General features: G+C 40.2%; 1 protein-coding gene across 1 annotated transcript in view; it reads left to right on the top strand.

The window, feature by feature from the left end:
• Positions 1-2,596: 2,596 nt before the first annotated feature.
• mlip (muscular LMNA-interacting protein) overlaps positions 2,597-22,908 on the top strand; it is a 32,050-nt gene continuing 11,738 nt past the window's right edge. Inside the window, exons 1-4 of the mRNA XM_074645425.1 lie at positions 2,597-2,786; positions 14,118-14,243; positions 20,257-20,394; positions 20,727-22,286. Coding sequence (XP_074501526.1) covers positions 2,730-2,786; positions 14,118-14,243; positions 20,257-20,394; positions 20,727-22,286 — 1,881 coding nt within the window. The 5' untranslated portion in view covers positions 2,597-2,729. The remainder of the gene's footprint in view (positions 2,787-14,117; positions 14,244-20,256; positions 20,395-20,726; positions 22,287-22,908) is intronic.

Raw genomic sequence — 22,908 nt, 5'->3', positions numbered from 1 at the left:
CCAAGAGGCTTTTCTTTTCTTTGAGCTGTAGAACGGACAAAATCTGATGTTTAAAATTACTGGCATGAACACCTGTAGCCTAAAAGGCCAATGCGATTCAGCACAACTCACTTCGATCAATTTTTGTGTCAGAAAGGTGACAGATATGTTGAGGTTGTAATTTGCGGTGGTGTTGTGCTGGATTGCACCCCATAGCACAAGTGTTGCTGTTATTGTGTCCACCCCCCCCCTGTAGCTGTGTTTGCTCCTGACCACATAAACACGGAATTGACTACTTTTTCTCTCAGTGATGACTGTCTGATGGGTGATAATAATCTGGGGACACAACTTGTTGGAAAGCCCATCCAGTGTGCGAGATTCAATCCGGAGTCAATTACTGGCCGGTGAGGCTCATATTGAGAGACTCGGGTCTTCGTCGGTCTCAAGAGGCGTTCATGTAAAGTCATTGGGAGGTGGAGTGTGAATTTGGATGGCGGTAATAAAACTGGGACTCTGGGAGTATTGGTTTTGCCACCCGACTGCATGTTTTGTTACGCGCAAATACACCAGTGGCAAATCATATTTCCATGTAACATACAAGCATGCCCTTACAGGAATGAGGTTTAGTCAAGTTAGTTCTTTTAAACTTAAGAGACTAAGCTTTTCAGATTACTTTTTATGTACTTAACAAATTTGTATTTAAGTATACTCTGCCTATACCGACAAGTATACAGAAAAGTCTAAGTGTACTTGGCAAGTATACAGAAAAGTCTAAGTGTACTTGGCTTATACTGAAAAGTACACATTTTTTTTGGAAAGTCATATTTTGAAAACTGTTCCCAAGGATGCACCACATCCTGAAATATATATGTATATGTTTTAGTTGGAGACATTACTGTCATTCCCTCACTTTACAGATGCCTCAAGTAAAAACTGGCTTAACTCACCCCGCTCTCCCCTACCAAGCACAAATACTGGACAAAAGCTAAAAACTGGTCATGAAAAAAAATGGTTGATATCATTAAGTTAACTGAACCAAATCAATACTTCTATTTCATGCCATAGTAGATTCACATGTTGATTTTATAGTCTGTTTATGTGCAGTTACACCCTGAAACCATCTGGCCTTTCACACAGAACGCGGCAACAGCTCTGAAACCCATTATTTCCAATGGCTTGCATGGTGCAACAACAGCTTTTCGCTGTGATGTGCACTGCAGTGGCGAGCGCAAACCGCGTTCTATGTGAAAGGCCCATAAATTAACTTTTCACAAACTTGTATTTACTTAGTTTTGTTTCTCTGTGGGGAGGATTTATTTTAATATTTGACCAATATCTCATTACAGGTTGATAAATAGCCTACTGGAAATTGGGAGGATTTATACTCAAGGCTAGACTCATTAAAACAGTTGATCACCTTAATTAGAGGCGCATCTCTGCTGGTGTTCACTAAATGTCCTTGAGGCTAAGTGTCACACACATTAAACGCCAGAAATCAAAGCAATTAGATGTGACTTTTTGCCTTTTCCTGCAGATACTCGATATTAATCAGGGGAAACAGGATTTCATGAAAATCATGCAATGGTTTAAGGCTATAATTTAAGGTGCGCTGCTATAAAAACTGCTTAAAATTTGATGCTTAATATATTCACATTTCCATCACTTGTCAGATGCTTTTGCATGCTTTTAAAATCACACAACGCCATGGCGTCTAAAACACTAGAGGTTAAAAAAAAGAGCAACAGGTTTATGCCTTATTCTTATTGTGATTTTCTCTGTGTGCGGCTGCCACAGTGAGACGGCAGACAGCAGGGTAGAAATAGACAAGAGCAGCTGTGACAGGAATGAAGAATGTAGTGTACTTAAAGGATTAGCATTCACTCCAGTGGTCTGCTTTCACTCACTGATAGGGGAACAGAGGAGTCGATGCAGCCTCAAACAAGCAAGTAAATGAATTTGTTTCAAGCCCCTGGATAAGTCATTATTGGAAACATACTCAGATATGTGTGACACGTCAATCTGCTGACTTACAGGGATTTACATTATCTGGAGGCTGGATGAACATTTATGTTTGCTCATATGCATTTAAAAGTTCTGTCTTAAAAAATACATCATCTGTCAGAAAGTTCAGACAGAGATGCTTTATTCAGCTTTCTATTCATTGTCATTTCAACAGCTTCACCACACAATGGGAGCTCTTCACAGCCAACCTGTGCTACAAAAATCTTTCATTAATGTTTGATATGATGAGAAAAATCAAACACAATGCTTGACTTTAGTGTGTTCTCTATGGCAACCCTTATTTTCTCTGCATATTTTTTTTCATTTTCCAATTAATACAATCATCTCCACCTGTCTTATTCATGATCTGAGATATTTCTCATGTTTCCAGCAGTCATATTGTGGCAGTATACAACATATAAAAGACCCATGCTGGGGAGGAAATACACAACCTTGAGTCATTCATGGATTTAAAAAAATAAAGTGTTGAAAACTTTCCAGTGAGCTGTGTTGTTTGTAGCTCCAAGCGGTGAACATTGTTACATGGTGGTGCCCAGCAGACTGACTGCAAGCTATTTGTGGCTTATTATGTGTCTATAAAAGGAAATCTGCGAGGCGATTCACACACCAACAGCAATACACTCTGAACTTTACGAGACAGGCTGAAAAGTGGGCACTTAGCTGTCCGTATCTGCGACAGTTTTAGGTCTTGAGAGACGTTTTTTCTTACTCCTGGACCAGCAACACTTATGGATGGAGAGGCATTTGAAGCAGAAATGGACAGTTTGAATAAGAGTCTGGGGAAGGTAAGAGGGTTCGGAAATAGATGTTTTTCTTTTGTGAACCAGATGAAAAAACACTTCTTGGGGATTTTGCTGTAAAGCTGAAGTAATATCCCTGACCTGACTTTTCTTTCCACTGACCTTTGTAGTTACAATGGCTTTAAATTCTGCTTTGAGATGAAGATTTTTTTACCTTAAGGCTTAAAAAATGTGGTTTTAATCCATTAGAATCATTAACCCCCCCCCGTTGTGCCCTCTACCACCCGCAGGCTTTCACACATAAACACATAGACACAGTATATACTCAGACGCTGCTACCTGATACTCATCCTGTTATTTCCTGTCACACAAGGATGAAAAACAGTTACCAGACAGCTTTCGGGTGAATTTAAAAGCACAGAAAAAAAGGGTCAAAAGTGTCATGAGAATTAATGTAAACCTTTACAAAAAAGAAGTTTATTCAAGTATAATATTAGTGTACTTCTTTTAAACTCAAATTAAGAGAGTAGGCTTTCAGATTACTTTTTTTCTACTTATCATAGTTAAACTTAACAAAATTATACTTAAGTATACTTGGTTTATACTGAAAAGTACACAGGAAAGTATATTTGGATAAGTACTATAAGTTAACTTAAAGAAAACTTACAAGTAAACATGCATTAAAAAACTATTAAACTAGTAGTTTACTGAGAGTATACTTTAAATTGTACTTTCATAAACTAAAAAGTGGGCTACAAGTATACAACTAGTAAACTAACAGTATACCTACATATAAATTCACTTGAAGTACAGTTCATATTATAGTTGCAGTACAAAATACAATTTGGCGTGGTTGTGTTCTCAAAGTTTAATACTCTTACATTTAAAGTATACTTAAACTAAAAAGTGGGACAATTTAGTCCCAAGAAGTATTGAAGTAGTACACTTACAAGTATACTACTAGTACATTGATATTAGTATACTTGTTACATAAAATATACTTGAACTATACTGAAGTTTACTTCATAAAATAAACTTGAAGTATACTTCTTTTTTGTAAGGGAATACATCTTACTAGTGTTAAAATGTTGTGAAACGTGTCATTTGTTAACTTCTTACCACTGCACTGCAAGGTCATATCGATACCTTTATGATGCATTATACACATAAATGTTACCTTTAACGTATGTGAATAATTCTGAGATGTTAAAGCCTGTAACAGATTCTTAAAAACAACCTTTATTCAATCACACTTACATTTTCTCCCTTAATATGCTGCTAATGAAAATTACAGGGAATGCTTGAAATATGTGCATTTATTTGTTATGAGACTTGGGATCATAGCGTTTGTTTATAATCTAAGAGAGATAATGTGCTCAGTAGCAGCTGGCTGCAGACTATATTTGCGCGCCCTATCTACTCTGGAGGGAGGGGTAGTGTGTTTGTCTGTAATTAAACTCTTTACTTAGTGGCACGCCCAACTGTTTATGCTTTTACTGCGGCACAACGTGAGCTACTCAGATATGCATTTGAACATCTGTGGAGCACTGCGGTTTCACATTTACAGCAGCAATTGAGCTCCTACTGTGAAAAAGAATAGTGCTCAATGCGGCGCTGAACTGAGCTTCATCAAGGGCAAACGAGTGAATATGTGATTAATAATGTATAACTTATTGAAAGTATACAGGGCTGCTTAAAGTTCATTCAAACAGTTATATGTTTCCCGATGTCCCTTTTAAAGGTCGCCACAGAGGGTGGTCTGCTTCAGAAAATGATTTAGTGCTGCTTGTATTTGGTCAGACATGTCATGAGAGATAACTGAGTGAGAGCACACGCACACAGCGAGGCGACATGTAGCAAAGTGAATCAGCGGCGGCTGGAAATGTGATCTATGAGGGCGGCGTGACCTCGGCAACACTCGACGCAATTAAACATTCGAGAGGGCTCCGATGGGCAAGGAGGAAATGCTCGCTTTGACCTTTCACAGTATAAAGTTACTCTGCTGTGACTACAGAGGACGTGCAAACAAGGAGGTTACATTAGAACATGAAAACATAAACAAGTTTATAGGATGGTACATGATTATTTTGGCCGAGGCATTTGTTGTGTTTCTTTATTTATAGCTGATTATAGATAGGCTGGTATCTCTGAAATAACTATCTTGGCCCGCAAATGTATAAGTGAACCTCCTCAGGCTCAGAAACTAGGTGTCATGTCACGAAGAGCATGCGTGGCATGGGTTTAATGAAAGTGATAGAAGAAGTACTCAGATCATTGACATTAAGTGATACCATAATGTAAAAATACTCCATTACAAGTAACAGTATTATCAGGATAATAAAAATAAAACTACTCATTATAATGGCAGAATGTCACTGTTAAATGATTCTTAAATGTAGTGGATTAGAAGCATAGATTTGTATTAGGGCTGTCAAAGTTAACACATAACTTTGTTTTAACGCCACTAATTACTTTAACGCATTAACGCAATCGATCTTTCAGAGGTTGTAGCGGGCTCAGTTTTAAAGCTAGAGTGAAGATACTGGCATCATATGAAAGTAGAAAACTAAAGAATCCATTGGTACCAACCATGTCATACTGGCTTGTCGCCAAGGAGGCTAAATAACGTTACAGAGTTGCACTAAATTTTGGCGAGGAAAAACTGTTATAGCCATTTTCAAAGGGGTCCCTTGACCTCTGACCTCAAGATATGTGAATGAAAATGGGTTCTGTGGGTACCCACGAGTCTCCCCTTTACAGACATGCCCACTTTATGATAATCACATGCAGTTTTGGGGCAAATCATAGTCAAGTCAGCACACTGACACACTGACAGCTGTTGTTGCCTGTTGGGCTTGAGTTTGCCATGTTATGATTTGAGCATATTTTTTATGCTAAATGCAGTACCTGTGAGGGTTTCTGGACAATATTTGTCATTGTTTTGTGTTGTTAATTGATTTCCAATAATAAATATATACATACCTTTGCATAAAGCAGCATATTTGTCCACTCCCATGTTGATAAGAGTATTAAATACTTGACAAATCTCCCTTTAAGGCACATTTGGAACAGATTACTTTGCAATTAATCACAATTAAATAGTATAACCGTTTTTAAAATGTTAATACTAAATGTATTCACTTACGTCCCACCAGGGTTAAGGGGACTCTATCTGCCATTTGAATAATGTTTTAGGCAGACATAATGACCCCGGGCCTACAGCTATTTTAATGCCTAACTTGACACACAGACAAACCCATTATTTTTGACATTTGAGGCAAACAGAAATGTTGTTTTGACATCAGACAAGCACCTTTCCCCTGTTGCTTCATGTGAATCCAGATGATTTTTCTTCTTTGTGATTCATTGTTTGTATTTGCCAGTTCTTTAATAAGTGGACATAGTGATGCCGGAGGCCTTTCTCTGCCATGAATGATTTTCATGTTGACTTTTGTCTGGCTTTTATGCTGAAAAAGACGCAATGTGCTGAAACCTTGATGTAGAATTTAAAACAAAAAGATTGCATCTGAGTTGCATACGAGTGAGCAGCTTTTTTCTCTTTTCTTTGATGTGGACAAGCAACACAGCAACTCACTAGAATATGTGTGCTTTTTATCTAGCAGATAAGACCTCGACATCATTATGCATTTTCATTGACAGTTCTGTGGCTGCTTCAGACTGTGTCTCAACAAACGCTCCAAACACACACTCACCAAATATGCCTCGCTTTATGTGTGAGGCGTTATAATTACCCACAGGCTCGGACAAAATGAGTTTAAAAGCAAAGTGCAGCAGCAGTGCTGTACCACCTGTTGAATCGCCATGCTTTTAAGCTTCCAACGCACATAATCTTCCTCCAACAATTAAAAGTGTAATGTGGCACTTATGGATGGCCCACTCTTATGCTGTATGAAATAATGCACTGACTAATTCAAAGAAACAATAGAGACAATCAGACTCAAAAGCTTTTAAATGAATGTGCTGGTGTCAGTTTCTTTGAAAAGCTTATTCGTGAGAAAAATAACAATATTAATTACATCCGATCAGGATGTAGAAAATTTAGTTTTTTCTCGTCACACTTGGTGCATTTTTGAAACAGAATGTATCTTCAAATGCAGTCAAGTCATTCTTGAAGTCCAGCATCTGCACGATGCACAAAGTAAGAAATTATATAAAAAACTGCTCTGAAAAACATCATTGAAATAGTTCCAGCAGAAACCACAGCATGCAATTCAAATAATACAATTTTGCATTTTAAAATTGCTTCGTAAACATCTTTGTTTCTAATCAAACACGTTTGATGGGAGTCCAGGCCTGAAGACGTCTACAGGCCAATTTTCAGTTGAATCGCCACCTGCTGACAACAGGAAGTTGCAGTCGCTATATTTTTGTGTACTACTCTTAGCAGATTAAACAGAACCAACTCAAAGTTGGTCAGCGTGATGTTAAGACATTCATGATGCCAGAAGCTTTTGAGCTTTCGTTGAACACTCTTGCCGTAGCGACCAATCATTCACCATGAAACAGGAAGTTGTGTTTGAAGAGCTAGAGATGCTTCAAACAAACGAAACTTGGTGCACTCATTAAAAGTGTTAGAATGTGTTATCTGGTATGATTTTTTGTGCTTGGGTGAAGCAAGGAGGCTTGATAGCGCCCCATACAAAATTTCAATAAAGCAACCTTGTATTTTTGGCCATTTCCAGGCTCTGTACTTTAATTAACTCCTCCTAGAGATTTCCCCCAATTAACTTCAAATTTGGTCAGTACGATCTGAAGAACTTCCTGATGAAAGGTTGTTAAAAGGTTACGTTTTTATGAAACGACGTTGACGTGGCGTGGTGGAGAATTTGCATGATTCGCCATTAAACGCCATTAACTCAACTGTACTTGGTCCAATCTGCCCCAAACTTGACCTTCTTCAAAATAGTCCAGGCCTGAGGACATCTTAATGACAATATTGACTAATAGTCATAGCGCCACCTACTGGCAACAGGAAGTCAGCGTTATGTGACAAACATCATTTGATTTACATGAAATTTATATTCTGTGGTCTACACTTGATAAACAGCTACATAATCTGTGTTTAATGTGTGTTCTCTAGCGCCACATAGTGGATAAAGGAAGTGTTGCAAAATTTGCAATCCGTGATTTCCTGTGCCACTCAATCCACGCAGGAAATAATGTCTAATGTGTGCGTGCAATGTCCGATGGTCATGGAAATTCACATTTGCTTCAACCGGTGTTCCGCCAGTATCACCGATGTGCACAAAGGTGCCTGATCATCGCTGCTTGAAGCTTTAATTTTGTTTTGAAACTGCTTTTTTAATCTTCTTGCCATATTTAACCTGGCAAATGTTATTATATAAGAACCGGGCCGGCTGGTTGAACTTCAGAGGAACTCTGAGTTGAAAGGTGAAGGACCAGTAGAGGCCGTGTGATCTATTTTTATAGTATCACTTATGTACTACAATAACCTCCACTGATTAGTGTAGGAAATTTCCGTACCCTTACCATCCAGTTTGCTTTTCGCTGATGACCTGTCAACACTGTGGAGAGAAGAAGCGTGATTAGTAAGCTGCAGAAGTACTTTTGACGAGTGTGTTCTTTGATTGCTGCAGTGAGAATGAATAGAAACTGTTTTCTCACATCCAGACTATGAAGTGCCATTGAATCCACACAGCGATGGGAACTGTGTCTCCACCTTAACAAATTGAAGTCCTGCTTGTATTCATGGACAACATATAGAGTGGCACAACACTCCTCTCCACAGTATATTGAGATGCAGGCTTTTTGCAATTTAATGTAAGCTTAGTAATTGGAGACATATTCATGTTCCCCTTGAATTTGAATATAAATTATAAGCACAGAGAGATGTTGCTTGTCCTTCACACAGTATATGGAGCAAAGCTTTTACCCACCACAATTTTCAGCCAGTGAAAATCGACTCCTTATCGCTGATAGTGTGATCACTCGAAAATTGGTGCAAATACAACGAAAGCCAGCAATGAAGCAAGATGCCACACTATAAAGGCGGAAGATATGATTCTACATTCATTGCAATAACCAGATGCAAACAGTTGGATCTTTAAGTGTAGGCTGCATGGACAGATGCTTAAAGGGACTGTTTGTAAGAATCAGAAATGCTAGTTAACAGCGAACACCTGTGGCCGTTAAGTCAAGCTTGTGCTCGTCTACATAGACATGAACGAGCATCGCTCAAAACAGTGAGGCGACACCCATGTTGTAGTGTTGGCTTTTCCTGCCTCAGCCTCCCGACCGCGGTCGGAGGGAACAGGAGAGACACCGGCACCCGGTCGGAGACGATAACGTTTCTCGCTGCGGAGCCCCGTCCCTTCACAAGACACGGGAAACCTGCAAAACCAGCATTTATTTCTGTACTAGATATTCACTAGATATTCTCAGAGCTACGAAGGATTCTGCAGTGTGTAGTGGGCGCGCATGCATGTGAGGTGGAGCGAGCTCAGTGAAGGCAAGCAGGCAGTGGAGCAGAGGAGCAGAGTACAGCAGAGACTCCGGCCCTGGAGACCAAAGCTACGGTCTCCCCCGCATCCCCCGACCGCGGCCAACACTGTTTTGCAAGACGGGCTTCACTAGATATAACTTTGTGGTTTTGGTGCTTCCGTGTACTTTGAGTTGGAATCTGAGTCTGAACAGTGTAGCCACACTCGAGCGCGCATGGGACACCGACCCGGATTGATTTATACGTTTAAGAAGTTACAAACAGTCCCTTTAAAGAAAATGATTCAACATTTTGAGAAACGTGTATTTGCTTTTCTTGCCAAGAGATAGACAGACATGCCCACTTTATGATAATCACATACAGTTTGAGTCATAATCAAGTCAGCACACTGACGCACTGACAGCTGTTGTTGCCTGTTGGGCTTGAGTCTGCCATGTTATGATTTGAGCATAGTTTTTGCTGCTTAACGCAGTACCTGTGAGGGTTTCTGGACAATATTTGTCATTGTTTTGTGTTGTTAATTGATTTCTAATAATAAATATGTACATAAATTTGCATAAAGCAAGCATATTTGCCCACTCCCATTTGGATAAGAGTATTAAATACTTGACAAATCTCCCTTTAAGGCACATTTGGAACAGATTACTTTGCAATTAATCACGTTTAAATATTTTAACCGTTTTTAAAATGTTAATACTAAATGTACTCACTTATGTCCCACCAATGTTAAGGAGACTATATCTGCCATTTGAATAAATGTAATGTTTTTGGCAGACATAATGACCCCGGGCCTACAGCTATTTTAATGCCTAACTGGACGCACAGACAAGACCAGTATTATTATTTATCATATATATAATTATACCAGTATACAAGCAAGCATATTTGCCCACTCCCATGTTGAGTATTAAATACTTGACAAATATCCCTTTACGTTACATTTTGAACAGATGAAAAAAAATTATTAATTTAATCTATTAAATGAATTTATTAATTAAATAAAGGTATTTATTCATTAAATTTTTTATTTAATTTAATTTAATTTAACTTAATTTAATTTATTAATTTGCGATTAACTGTTAATTAATTAATTGATTAATTAATTGACTATCTGTCATCCTCTCATCGAGGCAGGTCTTCCGTTATGACGTCACTTCCTGTCACTTCGACCAACACACGTGTTGCCACTTGAACTTAACTTCAACCCGGTTTCTTCACCGGTAAGTGTCTTTTCTACCTCAGATAACATATCCACATGTTCAAACTAGAGTTCAGACTTTATTTTATTACAGTAGGTGTTTATCTACATCTCAGGCTGAGGCATTACAAGATAATGATAGCTAGGTCTGGTTAACTACTGGATGTGAGCCTACTGTATAAGCTTAGCCTTTCAGACCATAGATGACACTTGTTGATGCGTATATTTATTTACATAAGACACATATTCTCAACGGGTAAAAGAAACAGAACAAGTGTCAAAGGAAGCTTGTAGATTAATATTTTTTTTCCCTTATTACTGATATATATATATATATACATATATATATATATATATATATATATGTATATATATATATATATGTATATATATATATATATATTTAGTTGGTTAATCATTCATTGTGCATATGAAGGAAAAGGAGTGAGATAAATAATAAAGGCATTTTGCAATGGTGTTGGTATATATCTTGCAGCCACCAATGTTTAATAAGTTAGCTTTTTATTTCATCAGCATTTTGTATTGATTTCAATGTTGTAAATCTACTCACTGTGCAATATCATTTTCCACTTGTGCAATTTTGTTAATAGTCTGTTTATTGTCAATACTGTTTATACTGCTCCTATTTTTATAATTCCTTCTATTTAAATGGTTCATATTTTGTTACACTTTGTTTAGCTCTTTTTTTTTTTACTGTGTTAGTGCAAAAAACAAGATGCATCAGCTATCCCCTTTGCTGCTGTACACTGCAAATTTCCCCACTGCAGGACTAATAAAGGAATATCTTATCTTATCTTATCTTATCTTATCTTTAATGACAAGGAGCATCAGTTTTCACAGAAAATATGAATTGTCATGTGTTTTCTTTTATGCACTGACAGGACATTTATGCATTGAGGTTTTTGCCTGTCATTGGTGTAGATGAAACAGTCCCATGACATCCCAGATGCCACAGCCACCAGCCGTAGAGACTCCAGACACTGTAACGCTGAGCTTCCTAACACCACTCTGGGAGGAATGTGAGAAAATGTCTGCGGCAGCTGACAGGACGACCCAACTCCTCACAGAGCTGAAGGTGTGCACGAATGCCTGTGCACAGATCTCACGACTCATGGGTAAGCGCATTATTATTTTATTATAGTAGTTTTAGCTGAGAAAACCAGACTGTTTTTTTCTGAAATAAAAGCAATTTATTCAAAACAATAACATCAAACATGTATTTTCAATCACATCGACTTGGACTCCTGTGGTGAAAAAGTGTAGCTGGGTGCTCGGACAATGCCACCACAAGGCGCTCAATCAGCCCCACCAGGAGGGTCAATGTGTCACAAGGCTCTCGCTGACATCGTCATGAACAGGCGGTGGTTGAAGACTGTACTCAAGTACCTGACCATCAGGTGAGTAAGGTAGAAAGTTGTGTGTTCTTAAAGTGTGTCCAACACACAGCTCACAGGTAGAGCTGTGCGATGAATCGATTTTATTGATATATTTGAATGAATCTTTTCCACTCCACTCCTCTTTTTATAGAGCCCTTTTGTGTCTTTTTTTTAGGGGGGTACAGGGGGTCTTTAGGGGGAGATAGCAGGTCAACAGTAGATGTCACATAGAAGTGGTGTACATCATCTGAAAGCTGGAAACCTGAAGATTTATTTGAGATGCAGCTCAGCACTGTGTGTCCAGTTGTTTCAGTCATAAGTCAGAAATAGAAAAATAATTAATTAATTATTTAATTAATGAATTAAAATCCATTTAAAAGTGTATAAGGGCTTAAAACATTATGATAGAAGTATATGATGGTCATATCCATGCTGTATTATGTCTCATAAATTGTTGGAGCAATTTTTGGGTTGATACCATTTGTTACACATCTTTGGTGCTAAATTTAACCATTTTTTACCACTTGAGAATCGATAACGATGATCAAAAATCCCTCCAAAATACCACATTAAGACACCAAAACCTTGAGGAGCACCATAGAAAAAGCCATACTGTGATTTGGTATCAGAAACTTTTGACATTTGGAGATTTCTGCAAAAATTGCACTTTTTTTTACAATTGGATGGCGAGTAATTCTGTTCTAGAAACTGCTCAGAAACCCTCTTATTGTCAATCTACCTAGGAAAGCCATCCATCCTCTGATCCATTCTTTGTTTGTGGTTGTAACGTTTCATGAGGCTGTGACTATACGAGAGGTCACCAAAGGTCATTTTACACAAATGCTTAATGAGTTTCCGCATGAATGAATGTATATGCCATCTTTCAAATCTTCATTAAGGTGTCTTGCTTTAACAGGAACCAACAGGAACACGGGGGAGAACATGCAATCTCCACCCTGCCTGGACCGGGGATCGAACCCACGACCTTCATGCTGTGAGACGACAGTGCTAACAACCCAAGTGATGTGAGAGAGTCATTGCATATTTTTACACATTGAAAGAACTAGCAGGCTGGAGTTCAAGGATGAAACAACACCAGTGTTCTAGTTCACACAAGTGAAAAGTACTTTCCAGTTCTAGATTAGGAAATATCTGGGAGCATAATATCTCCTGTAATAGATGTGTACTGTTGTTACCATCTAAATCTTTACTCTTGAATGATAATATCCTATTGAAATATCCTATGTCAGTATATTAAAGCTGAGTTTTAATAGTGTGATACATGAGCTATTGGGAATGTGTTTGTCATCAGATTGCATGTTTTAAAATAAACAGAAGTTTATAGAAAATGTACTAATTTCTGTTCAATCTCACTGACTACTCTTACCTGGTTCTCCAGATTTAGCACATACCTTATTAAATGTAAAAGGAGACTTTAGTGAGTTTTTTTTTTTGTGGGTTAAAGGTTCTCCATTTGACATTCAGAGCATTAATATAGCAGCAAACAGCTTTTTACTATGTAAAGATATGGAGGAGTGATATCTACCTGAGCAGCTCTCTCTCTGTGTGTGTTGTAATCAGAGCTGCTCCGTGCTTTGTTTACATAGCCACTCTGCACTACTACCACACGGCAGTTACAGCTGATAACGCCTTCCCGACGGACAGCGTCGTCGCGGAAGCACGGCGCCCAACCTCCTCTCGTCGGCGCAGAAGTTTATATTATCATTTTAATAAAGTCTGGCCTTGCATAGGCGGGATTGTTTAGTTCTTGCAGCGGAAAAAAGGCTCATAGATTTCAAAGCTGCTCAAGTTTTAGTCAGTAAAAGCTTAACACAAAAAAAGAATCTTTGCCTTTTTTATACAGAGTTTCTTTATAATATTCAGCATTTTGTCACCCAAACTAACAGCACAGCAAAAGAAAAACACTTGCCTGGTGCCTTATGCAGACGAGACGATGTGCTGATTTAATTCAAACTCATTACTCCTCACTGGGTCTGGGTGTGCCGAGGTTTTGAGCTGCAGGGTGCTAATTCTCTAATCTGTGTGTTTGTGTGATGATGAAATAAGATATCCTTAATCTGAAATTCAGTGGTCTTTAACTGTGAGGCAGGGCAGGCAGGCAGGTTGTGACAAAAACATGGATTTTATGGAGAGCTTGACATCATCACATAAACTTTCATAGAGAAGAAGTCCCATTATGCTTGACTCATCGTGATTGTGCCTTACAGGGAAATTACTGGTATTATCCAGAGCTTGTAACATAGGGATGATTTGTTCCTCTCCTCTCTCTGTTTTTACAGGTTTCAATAGGAGTGCCGTCTACGTCTTCTATTTTCACATTTGTGCCAGTTGTGCAGAAATTACCGATTGAAAGGATTGTTACTGAGGAGGAGAGATCTGGAGCTCCGACAGGAAAACCAACTAAGGTACAGCAGCAGCACACACACACACACTCCCAGAAGATTAAAAAGTGATATAATCGCCAAATGGTTTTCATTATCTGTAACACGATGACTGCTTCGATTACAAGGCATTCATTAGAAAGTGCTGACTTCATATATGGTGTTAATTTAGCTAACTTTTCTTTGTATTGTCACCTGGTGCTTGTAGTGGTATTTTATATCACATCTCTGTTTGTGCCAGGTAGACAAACTTGCCCATGTTTTATGTTTGGGGGAAATTCCCCAGCATTGACAATGAACCTGCTCAGCCTGCCTGAGTCCTAACTTATCTCCATATATTGATGCAGTCTCGTTTTCGTGGCCACAGCCCTGTGCTGAGATTACCAGTTTAAATCCTCCAAGACTCCCTGCTTAAGAGTGATTGCAGCATATAAATGTGAACACTTTCTTATATTTGACCCATATGTCTCTCTGCTCCACACTCTGCATTTATTCTATAAATGACATTTATCATTTTTTTTATCAAACTTATGCAACTTTATTGCAAAGTTTCACGTTAGAGAGTATTCATTTGCATTTGAATCTCTTAATAACGATTATGGCCAACATAATGAGCGTGAGATTCCTCTGAATTCCTTTGTAACTTCTTTTGAAATAAAAAGGGAAATTAAAATTATAAGAGGTCCATGAGATAGAAAATATAATTCTGCAACTTTTAGGCCTTTTCAAATGACCCAAGTTTCTAGTGATCAATCATGTCAGTGTCCTAAGGAATAAAGGACTCACTTTGCTTCTGGGGATGAATCAATGTCATTCTTACCAGCAGCCAGAAAACATAATTCTGCAACTTTTTAGACCTTTTCAAATAGCCCTATTTTCTAGTGATCAATCATGTTGGTGGTTTAAGGATTAAAGGACACACCTTTGCTTCTGGGGAAGAAGCAATCTCACTCTTACCTGTGTCATTTTAGCAATTACATCCACAACTTCCTTTTCAGACGGTGGAAAAGCGTGTGAGCAAAAAGTGTGACTAATCTTCAGGGAGAAATAAGCAAAATATATTCACAAACTGTCAGCTGTCAGCACCGTCAGGATATAGTGACTGTTTTATAAAAGTAACTTTTCAAACATAATATTTGTTCCAATCTGCCTACCCCAGCTTTAATTTGAGAAATCTGTTAAATTATAAGCTTGACCCTGTCAATACGAAATTATAATCTTGTTATATATATATATATGTATATATATATATATATACAAAGGTTTTAACACTAGTGGGAATGAACATCATTGATTGATATGATTTGACACTATCCAATTATTTTCTATTCCAGTCGCCTGACTCTCAGCGCACATCAATACATCACGTTTTTCCAAGATGTGTATATCAATATCAAACATTCCTGAACAACCTCAAGGGATCAAATCAGATGTTTTAAGATTCTCTCTGTCTTGCATGTAATATTCAGTCAGTGACACCAGCTACTTAAAGCTGCAGACGGTCACTTTGAGCAAATATGAAAAACTGTCATGAACTCCTGACAGTACAACATGACACAGAAAAGCTGTGAAAAAAAATCATGTTCCTCTGCCGCCTCTTCGTTCTCTTGATGGCATTTGCGAGTTTCTACCGTGCCCGGATCTAAACAACAATCAGAGCTGAGCTGGAGATGGCCTGTCTCTGGGCAACTGGCAAACTCCGATCAAACGGTCAAACTAGGCAGCGGTGATCAAACATGAATCAATATTCTGTTACTAAAAATAACTAACTCAAAGTTACCAACTTACCAGCTTTAATAAGCAATTGTGGTGTCAATCAGATTTCTCAGTTCATCATATGAGTGCACTATATAGAAGAGGATGTGTGTTTTTACACTACAAAAATAAATAGATAAAATATTTGAGGCAAATACCAGAAGGAAACACACAGCATTAATATTTATTCATTCACAATATTTGTTCTTTTGGCAGATGCTTTCTAATTTTGCCTTTTTTCTGATCTTGGTTTCAACTTTATGTAGGAACTACTTTAAAGGGATAGTTTGTTTGTTTTAAAGTGGGGTTATATGAGGTACTTATCCATAGTCAGTGTATTACCTACAGCAGTCGGCAGTCGGCATGTCCCCAGTTTGGAGAAACAGACAGGAGTTCTGGCAAGGAAGCAAAAAAATCGATATCAGTTTAAGTGTACACTATATTTAGCATATTTTCCGATGGGGAACTGAAAGTGAATCTTGCCTCTACTGTTTTTGTCAACAAGTCTGCTGGCTTTGAAGAGAACATAGATAAGTTTCATTCTCAGTTCAGTTCCCTGTTGTAAAGGGCTAAATATTCTAAATATAGCGTACACTTAAACAGTTATTGATTTTTTTTTTTTTTTTTAGTTGAGCCTTTCTGTTTTTGCTGCCGGCAAATGTCCACAGCAGTATATTACTTTTGTTCCGTGCCGGTACTCCTGTCTGTTTCTCCAAGCTGGAGGCGCGCCGCCCGTCATCTACTGTAGATAATCCACTGACTATGGATAAATACCTCATACAACCCCACTTCAAAAAGCAGCCATCCTGCGGTCTGATGTGGACCCCCAGCGATTGCTGAAGGGCTTAATGTGCTTTTGGATGTTCATCCAGCATCAAAATCATGGCATCACCACAGCTCCGGGTGCCTCGGGATAGTCGACTGCTTCTGCTTCCCGGACTCCGACTTCAAAGGTGTTCTCACTGGGGGGTGACACATTAGTTTCTCAACTTCCCTCACTGCTATTACCTCACGGAGCAGCAGCCCTTCATGTTCTGAATTTATATCTTCCAGGTCTTCATTTGAACTCCCATTTCCACTTCATTGGTTCTTTGTCCGTCTATAACTCTATCTCCATCTTTCTCTCATTTCATTGTTTTTTTTTTGCCACAGAGCAGTGCCAGAGATTTAAAAAGCCACATTTTGGGGTTCGGTGACGCACTTTGCTGCTTTATAACTTACAGTGGGAGGGAGAAACACTTAGATCCTTTACTTATGCAAAGGTAGCAATACCACAATATAAAAATGATAATAAATGTCCTGCATTCAAAACTTTACTTGGGTATTGGCAGCAGAATTAATCAAAAATTCATTGCACATTTTCTACCTGTTAAAAATGTACCTTAAAGGGACTGTTTGTAACTTTTTAAGCGTATAAATGTAGCAGGTCGGCACACATGCGCGTTCGCATATGCGCGCTCGCGTGTGGCCGGAGCCTCGTCTCCGCTGCCTGCTCTCCTTCACTCAGACAGAGCGCGCGTCCTCGCTGTCTCGCTCCACCTCTAGACGTGAACGCGCGCTCACTCCACACTGCAGAAGAGTTAGTTTAGCTCTGAGAATATCTAGTGAATGTAGAGTGGACATTTGTGCAGAAATAAATGCTGCAGCTCCTCCAGACCAACAGAGGTTTTCCGTGTCTTGTGAAGTGATGGAGCTCCTCAACGAGTTACGTTATCGTCTCGTTACCGACCGGGTGCTGGTGTCTTCGGCTGCCGGCTGCGGTCGGGAGGCGATAACGTAACTCGTTGAGGAGCCCCGCTGCTGAAGCCTGCGCTGAGCAGGAAAAGCCAACACTAAGATCAGCAGTGATTCATGGAGAGACCTTCGTCTGGTCAGCTAACATTACTGCCAAGCAGCTGAAATATAGTGATATTGTGCTTTTAGCTGACGTCTGTCGCCTCACTGTTTTGAGCGATGCTCGTCCATGTCTATTTAGAGCGAGCAAGCGCGAGCTCGACGCGGACTTTCGTTGATTTCACGGCCACAGTGTTAACAAACATTTCTGAAAGTTACAAATAGTCCCTTTAATTCTTGCATTTTATACCTTCTTACACAACTTACAGAGTTCTTTGCCTTACATGAAAATGCATTCAGTGTCATCAGATGTGAGACATTTGTGCTGGTATGAAGTATGTTGATGTACATGCAGTTCTTACAGTATATAGGTCAAATATTTGTACGTATTATGCAAGGTTTGCTATGGGTTCAGTTACCATGTTAGCCAGCAAGCAGAGCAGCCTGACGTTCACATGATGTCACTCAGGGTCAGGCCAGGTGAGAACATCTTTAGTCTATTTGTGAGCGTCGCAAACACTCCCAACACAGGATCTGCGTTTGTGAACCTTATCTCAGTCGTTGCAGTTGGACTACAGGGTAACCTGTTTCTCATGCGGAGCGGAGTTGTGGCGCAAGGTCAATTTCTTTGCTTTCTCACACCTGCTTTTTGTACTGCTGCGCTACATTTGTCGTTTTAACGCATGCCAGATTAGTGGTACTCCCTGTGGAGAGACAGTTTCCATATTTAGTTGCCAGAGTTCTGAATGTAAAGGATTACCTGTGAGACAGTCGGCTGCTCATTAATCCACCGCTGTGATTTAGAGCAGCCTGCGTCTCTCAATATATACTATTCAAAAGAAATGAATGCCATATGTGCCCTGTTGCTGTATTTCTAATTAGTTAGTGTAACCTCAAGTGGCGATTATCAGTTTGCATTTTGAGTGGCCAGCATAGATTTGAAGTACGAGGAACTATAACACCATACTTTATCTTCCTAATCATCATCTCGCCTCATTATTTTCTTTTATTCAAATGAGAGGGTTTCTTTTCTATTCCTACTTAAGCCACGCTGTGCATCACAGATCTTCAAACTGACTACATTAGTTGAAGTGGTTCCAGATATGTCCTTTCATAAATACCTGTTACGACTACTCTGAGAGTCTCATATTGTTCAGTTTGGAGCCTGAAGAAGACACACGTCTCAGCTAATGAGAAACAGCCAGAATAAATTAATCAAATCTTAATTTGTCAGGAACTTTGCCTCAAGCCAGAACTATACCAAATGTGATTAAATAGTCAAAAATAACGAATAAATGCCAAAATAGCTATAATTTATCACTCTTGCATGACATTACTGTGCATCTAAAATACTCTTATAGCAAGTTTTAATGTGTTTTGGAAAACTTTAATTCCAGCCAGTCGTCGGCGAGTCATTACGTTATCATCATATGTGCAGTCTCGAGACGTGTCAATGTGATAATACATGAAAACCTCCCAGCGACTCACTGTGCATTTCAGTTCTAAGTATAACACTGACACTATATGTGATTATATTATTGACATGAGCTGCCATTTACGTTAACTACAAGTGTCACTCTGGCAGCCTTTCATTTGTTTGATTACTGCTTATCTACAGTACGGCAACAGAACAGCACTGAGAGAATTATTTAATTCATTTCGAAAACCCAAGGGTGTCATTATCATGTGGTGTCATATATATTTTGAGGATCATAATTACCATAAACGTGGGAGTTCACGTCAGTATAGTCATAAGCAGTGCCCTTTTAGCTCACACTTAAATGTCACACACATTATCCTAGAATATTTCTTTAACTGGAGTTCATGCACATACAATAAAGCAGAACCATCTGAATCATTTCCTGTAGGATGTAATGGCCCTGAATTTATGTTTTGGTCAAATAATATCGTCGCAAAGTCACACCGGTTTAGATCTGCGGGGCATTGCCAATAAAGTCTGTTCTCACCAGGGAAATTGTACACAAAGTGGAGTGAAAGTTGAGCTAGGCCAGCTGTTTCTCACAGTTTCCAGTCTAAGCGAACCAAACCAGCTGCTGGATTCAGCTTCATATTTAAACATGAGTGGTATCGATCTTCTCATCTAACAGTCATCTTACAGAAAGTTATGCTTTTCAGCTTTAATACCTTTTTGTTTTATTGTTTTGGGACACATAAAAATGCTGAAATTTTAACTCATATTTGATTGAATTAAAAGGATTTGGGACCAGGAGGAGCTTGGGCAGTTCAGTACACATGAGGCTTGTTACTACCCCTGACGTCAGGAGGACATGTGCGTGTTCATGTGAATTATATGTGTCGGGCATGTGGTGTGGTGAAACCGAGCACACCCCCTGAGCTCAGAGAGGCTCGCCGAAGTTCACCTCGGGTTTTTCTCAGGTTTCACTTGCTCAGTTCCTCCTTAACATTTGCCTCCTTTTTCTCCTGTCAGAACTTCGCCGTGTCCCATGAGAAGACAAGCGGGGAGACCATGTCGGACAGGGAGATTTTCAAAGCCGAGATAGTCGTTATCAAAGACTCTGCAGAGGGAGGAGCAGGAAACGCGACCCAACCAGGGACAAAACTTCAAGTAAGTACAACATTCAACACTCTCAATGTCATGAGGAAACTATGACAGAAAGCTTTGTTATTGGCATATTACAATATAGATATGTGCATGTGTGGTATACTGTGTATATGTGGGGTAAATATACACTTATCAAGTTGACATTGTCAGAAGATAAAATAAATGTATGTAGGTGGACAAGTATTGCCTTTCAAAGTGACTTCATCAAAGTACTTTCTTCTTCTCTGCACACATTTTGGTCGTGGTGGCTTGTAAGAATTTAAAGTGAAGCACAGAAAAGAAAAAAACAATCACACTGTAGTTGCCATTTAATAAAAACCTTTTTTGTTTTTCAGCCTTCACTGGATCGCGTGAGCCTCTCTCAAACCAAAGCCTCTCCTTCAGTCTGGGATCAGTCTGAAAATACCCCCAACCACGTCGCTGCCGGGACAGCCTCTATGGAAACAGCTGTTGATAAACACAGGGGCATTTCCCAGCGGCAGCGTCCCGATACCTCTGGACATGCTGAGGTTAGCTTGGGTTACTTTGCAAATAGAGCGCCTGTGTCAGAAGACCGAATGAGCCCCACAAACTCCGCAGATCTGTTCCCCACCCCGGCTTCCTCCAGAGAGTCCATCCTCTCAGAGGGCTGGGACGGAGAGAAGAGCTGGTCGGCTGCGCAGCTTTCCTCCGTCACCTCTCCTGTCTCTTTCAGCCGCACTGTTTCTCCCTGCTCATCTGTCCGCTCTGGCGTCTTCTCCCCCGCTGTCGTCCACATCAAGAGACACTTTCTCGCCCCTGGCTCCAGTCTTGTTCACACCCCCTGTTTCTCATCCTGCGAGAGCCTGTCCTCCTCCGTCTGTCCCCAGTCCCCTCCTCCACCTCCCCGGCACCGGCCCCCTCTCACCCGACTCGCCCTCCTCACTGCCATCCTAAGAAAAGGCCGCCTTCCTGTCCTGTCCTCTGCTGTACAGAGGCCTTACACCCCCTGCTGGCCTGTTAACCCCGTGACCCTGTCCTTCTGTAACGCATGCTCGGCAGCCTCCAGTGTGGCCTCCATTCCACTTGAGTTTTCCTCTCGGTTCCCCTCATCAGCGTCTATAGATAGTCAGAGCCACGTTCGTAGGGAGCCTAATAGATGTGTTGCATCACCTCCACCTGCGCAGTCAATTGAGCTCAGCAGAACATGTCCTCAAACTCAAGCGAAAAGATGCTCGGAGCAAATTCCTCTCAGCAGTAGGCCTACATGGGAGCAGTCTATATCACCCCCGGCAGTGAGGAGCCCACTACCGCGAGCTCCACCTCTCTTTTGCTCCAACTTCAAATCTGTTTCTTCACCAAAGCATGAAGAAATAGACTATGCAATTTCCAAAAAGCCCATCCACACTGATATGTACCTCAAGGGCCCTGCAGATAATAACCTTAAAAAACTCATCTCCACATCCCCGAAAGTTATGTATGAGCAGGAGACCTCTGCGCCCCAGACATGGAGTCGCCCGCCTAATTCATCTCTCTCAAGGCTTCACTCGCTTTCTCAACAACTGAGATCTGCGCCCGTCTGCCCTCCTCGGCTTCAGCCTTCTCAGTCACGCTCACCCGGTGTCACAATTATCACATCACCCCCTGTACAAAACACCACGGCGAGGTGTGAGTCAGGGAGGAGCTGCCCTGATTCCAAAAGTGCCACAACATCAGCTGGTTTTCGCAAAGCTCACTGTCTGTCTCCTTCCCGCTACACACCCATCGCTTTTCCCAGATGGCCGTCACCCTCCAGCTCCCCCACGCCTACGCCCTCTCCTGCTCCGCCAATCAGAGACTTCACCTCGTCCCCGTCTCTCTCCATGCGCTCCACGCCCTCCCCAAGGCCGGGGAGTGGAATATCAGACTGCAGTGACAGGGAGGGTAAAAAAAGAAAGGTAGCCGCTCTGCTTGCCACATGCATGTTTAACCTGAGATTATTATTTAATATGCTCCCAGTGACATACTCTTCTCCCACGCTATGTAGTTAAAAACAGATTCTGCTCACTTGATAGCTGGATATCAAGTGCTGTTCTCTGTGCGGAGCTGTTTTTAGATTTCTGTTTGTGTTGGCCGTATTATTTATTGATGTTTTTTATAGATCTTCGCTTCACAGAGATCTCAAACTGTTTGTTACTGTTTGCTGGATTGTAATGATTGGCGTATCTGAAATGTCATATGTCAAAGCAAGAGGGAACTCATCATCATAAAATCAATTCAGCAGCTGTTTCTGGTTTCTAGGCCAGACATTCATGCTTGAAGTTAAGTAACTTCTGGGTATGAACCATCAGGAATCCAATTTATTCAGCGCGAGCAGGGAAATATTAGTCGATGTGGGACACAGCCATCTTGCCTGTCAGTGTGGAAAAAGTTGGTTGTAACTGAACTTTTGGGTGACATTTACTTTCAGTCAAATGAACCACCTGAGCAGCTGAAAGCAGACGAACGCACTTCAGTATTGTTCTTGCCGTCGGGCGTCTCGAGCGTGGCTGGCTGTTTTGCATGATTGATAGCCTGCGG

Source organism: Sebastes fasciatus, chromosome 9 (genome assembly GCF_043250625.1).
Source record: "Sebastes fasciatus isolate fSebFas1 chromosome 9, fSebFas1.pri, whole genome shotgun sequence".
Lineage (NCBI taxonomy): Eukaryota > Metazoa > Chordata > Actinopteri > Perciformes > Sebastidae > Sebastes > Sebastes fasciatus.
This window is presented reverse-complemented; position numbering and strand designations above follow the sequence as displayed.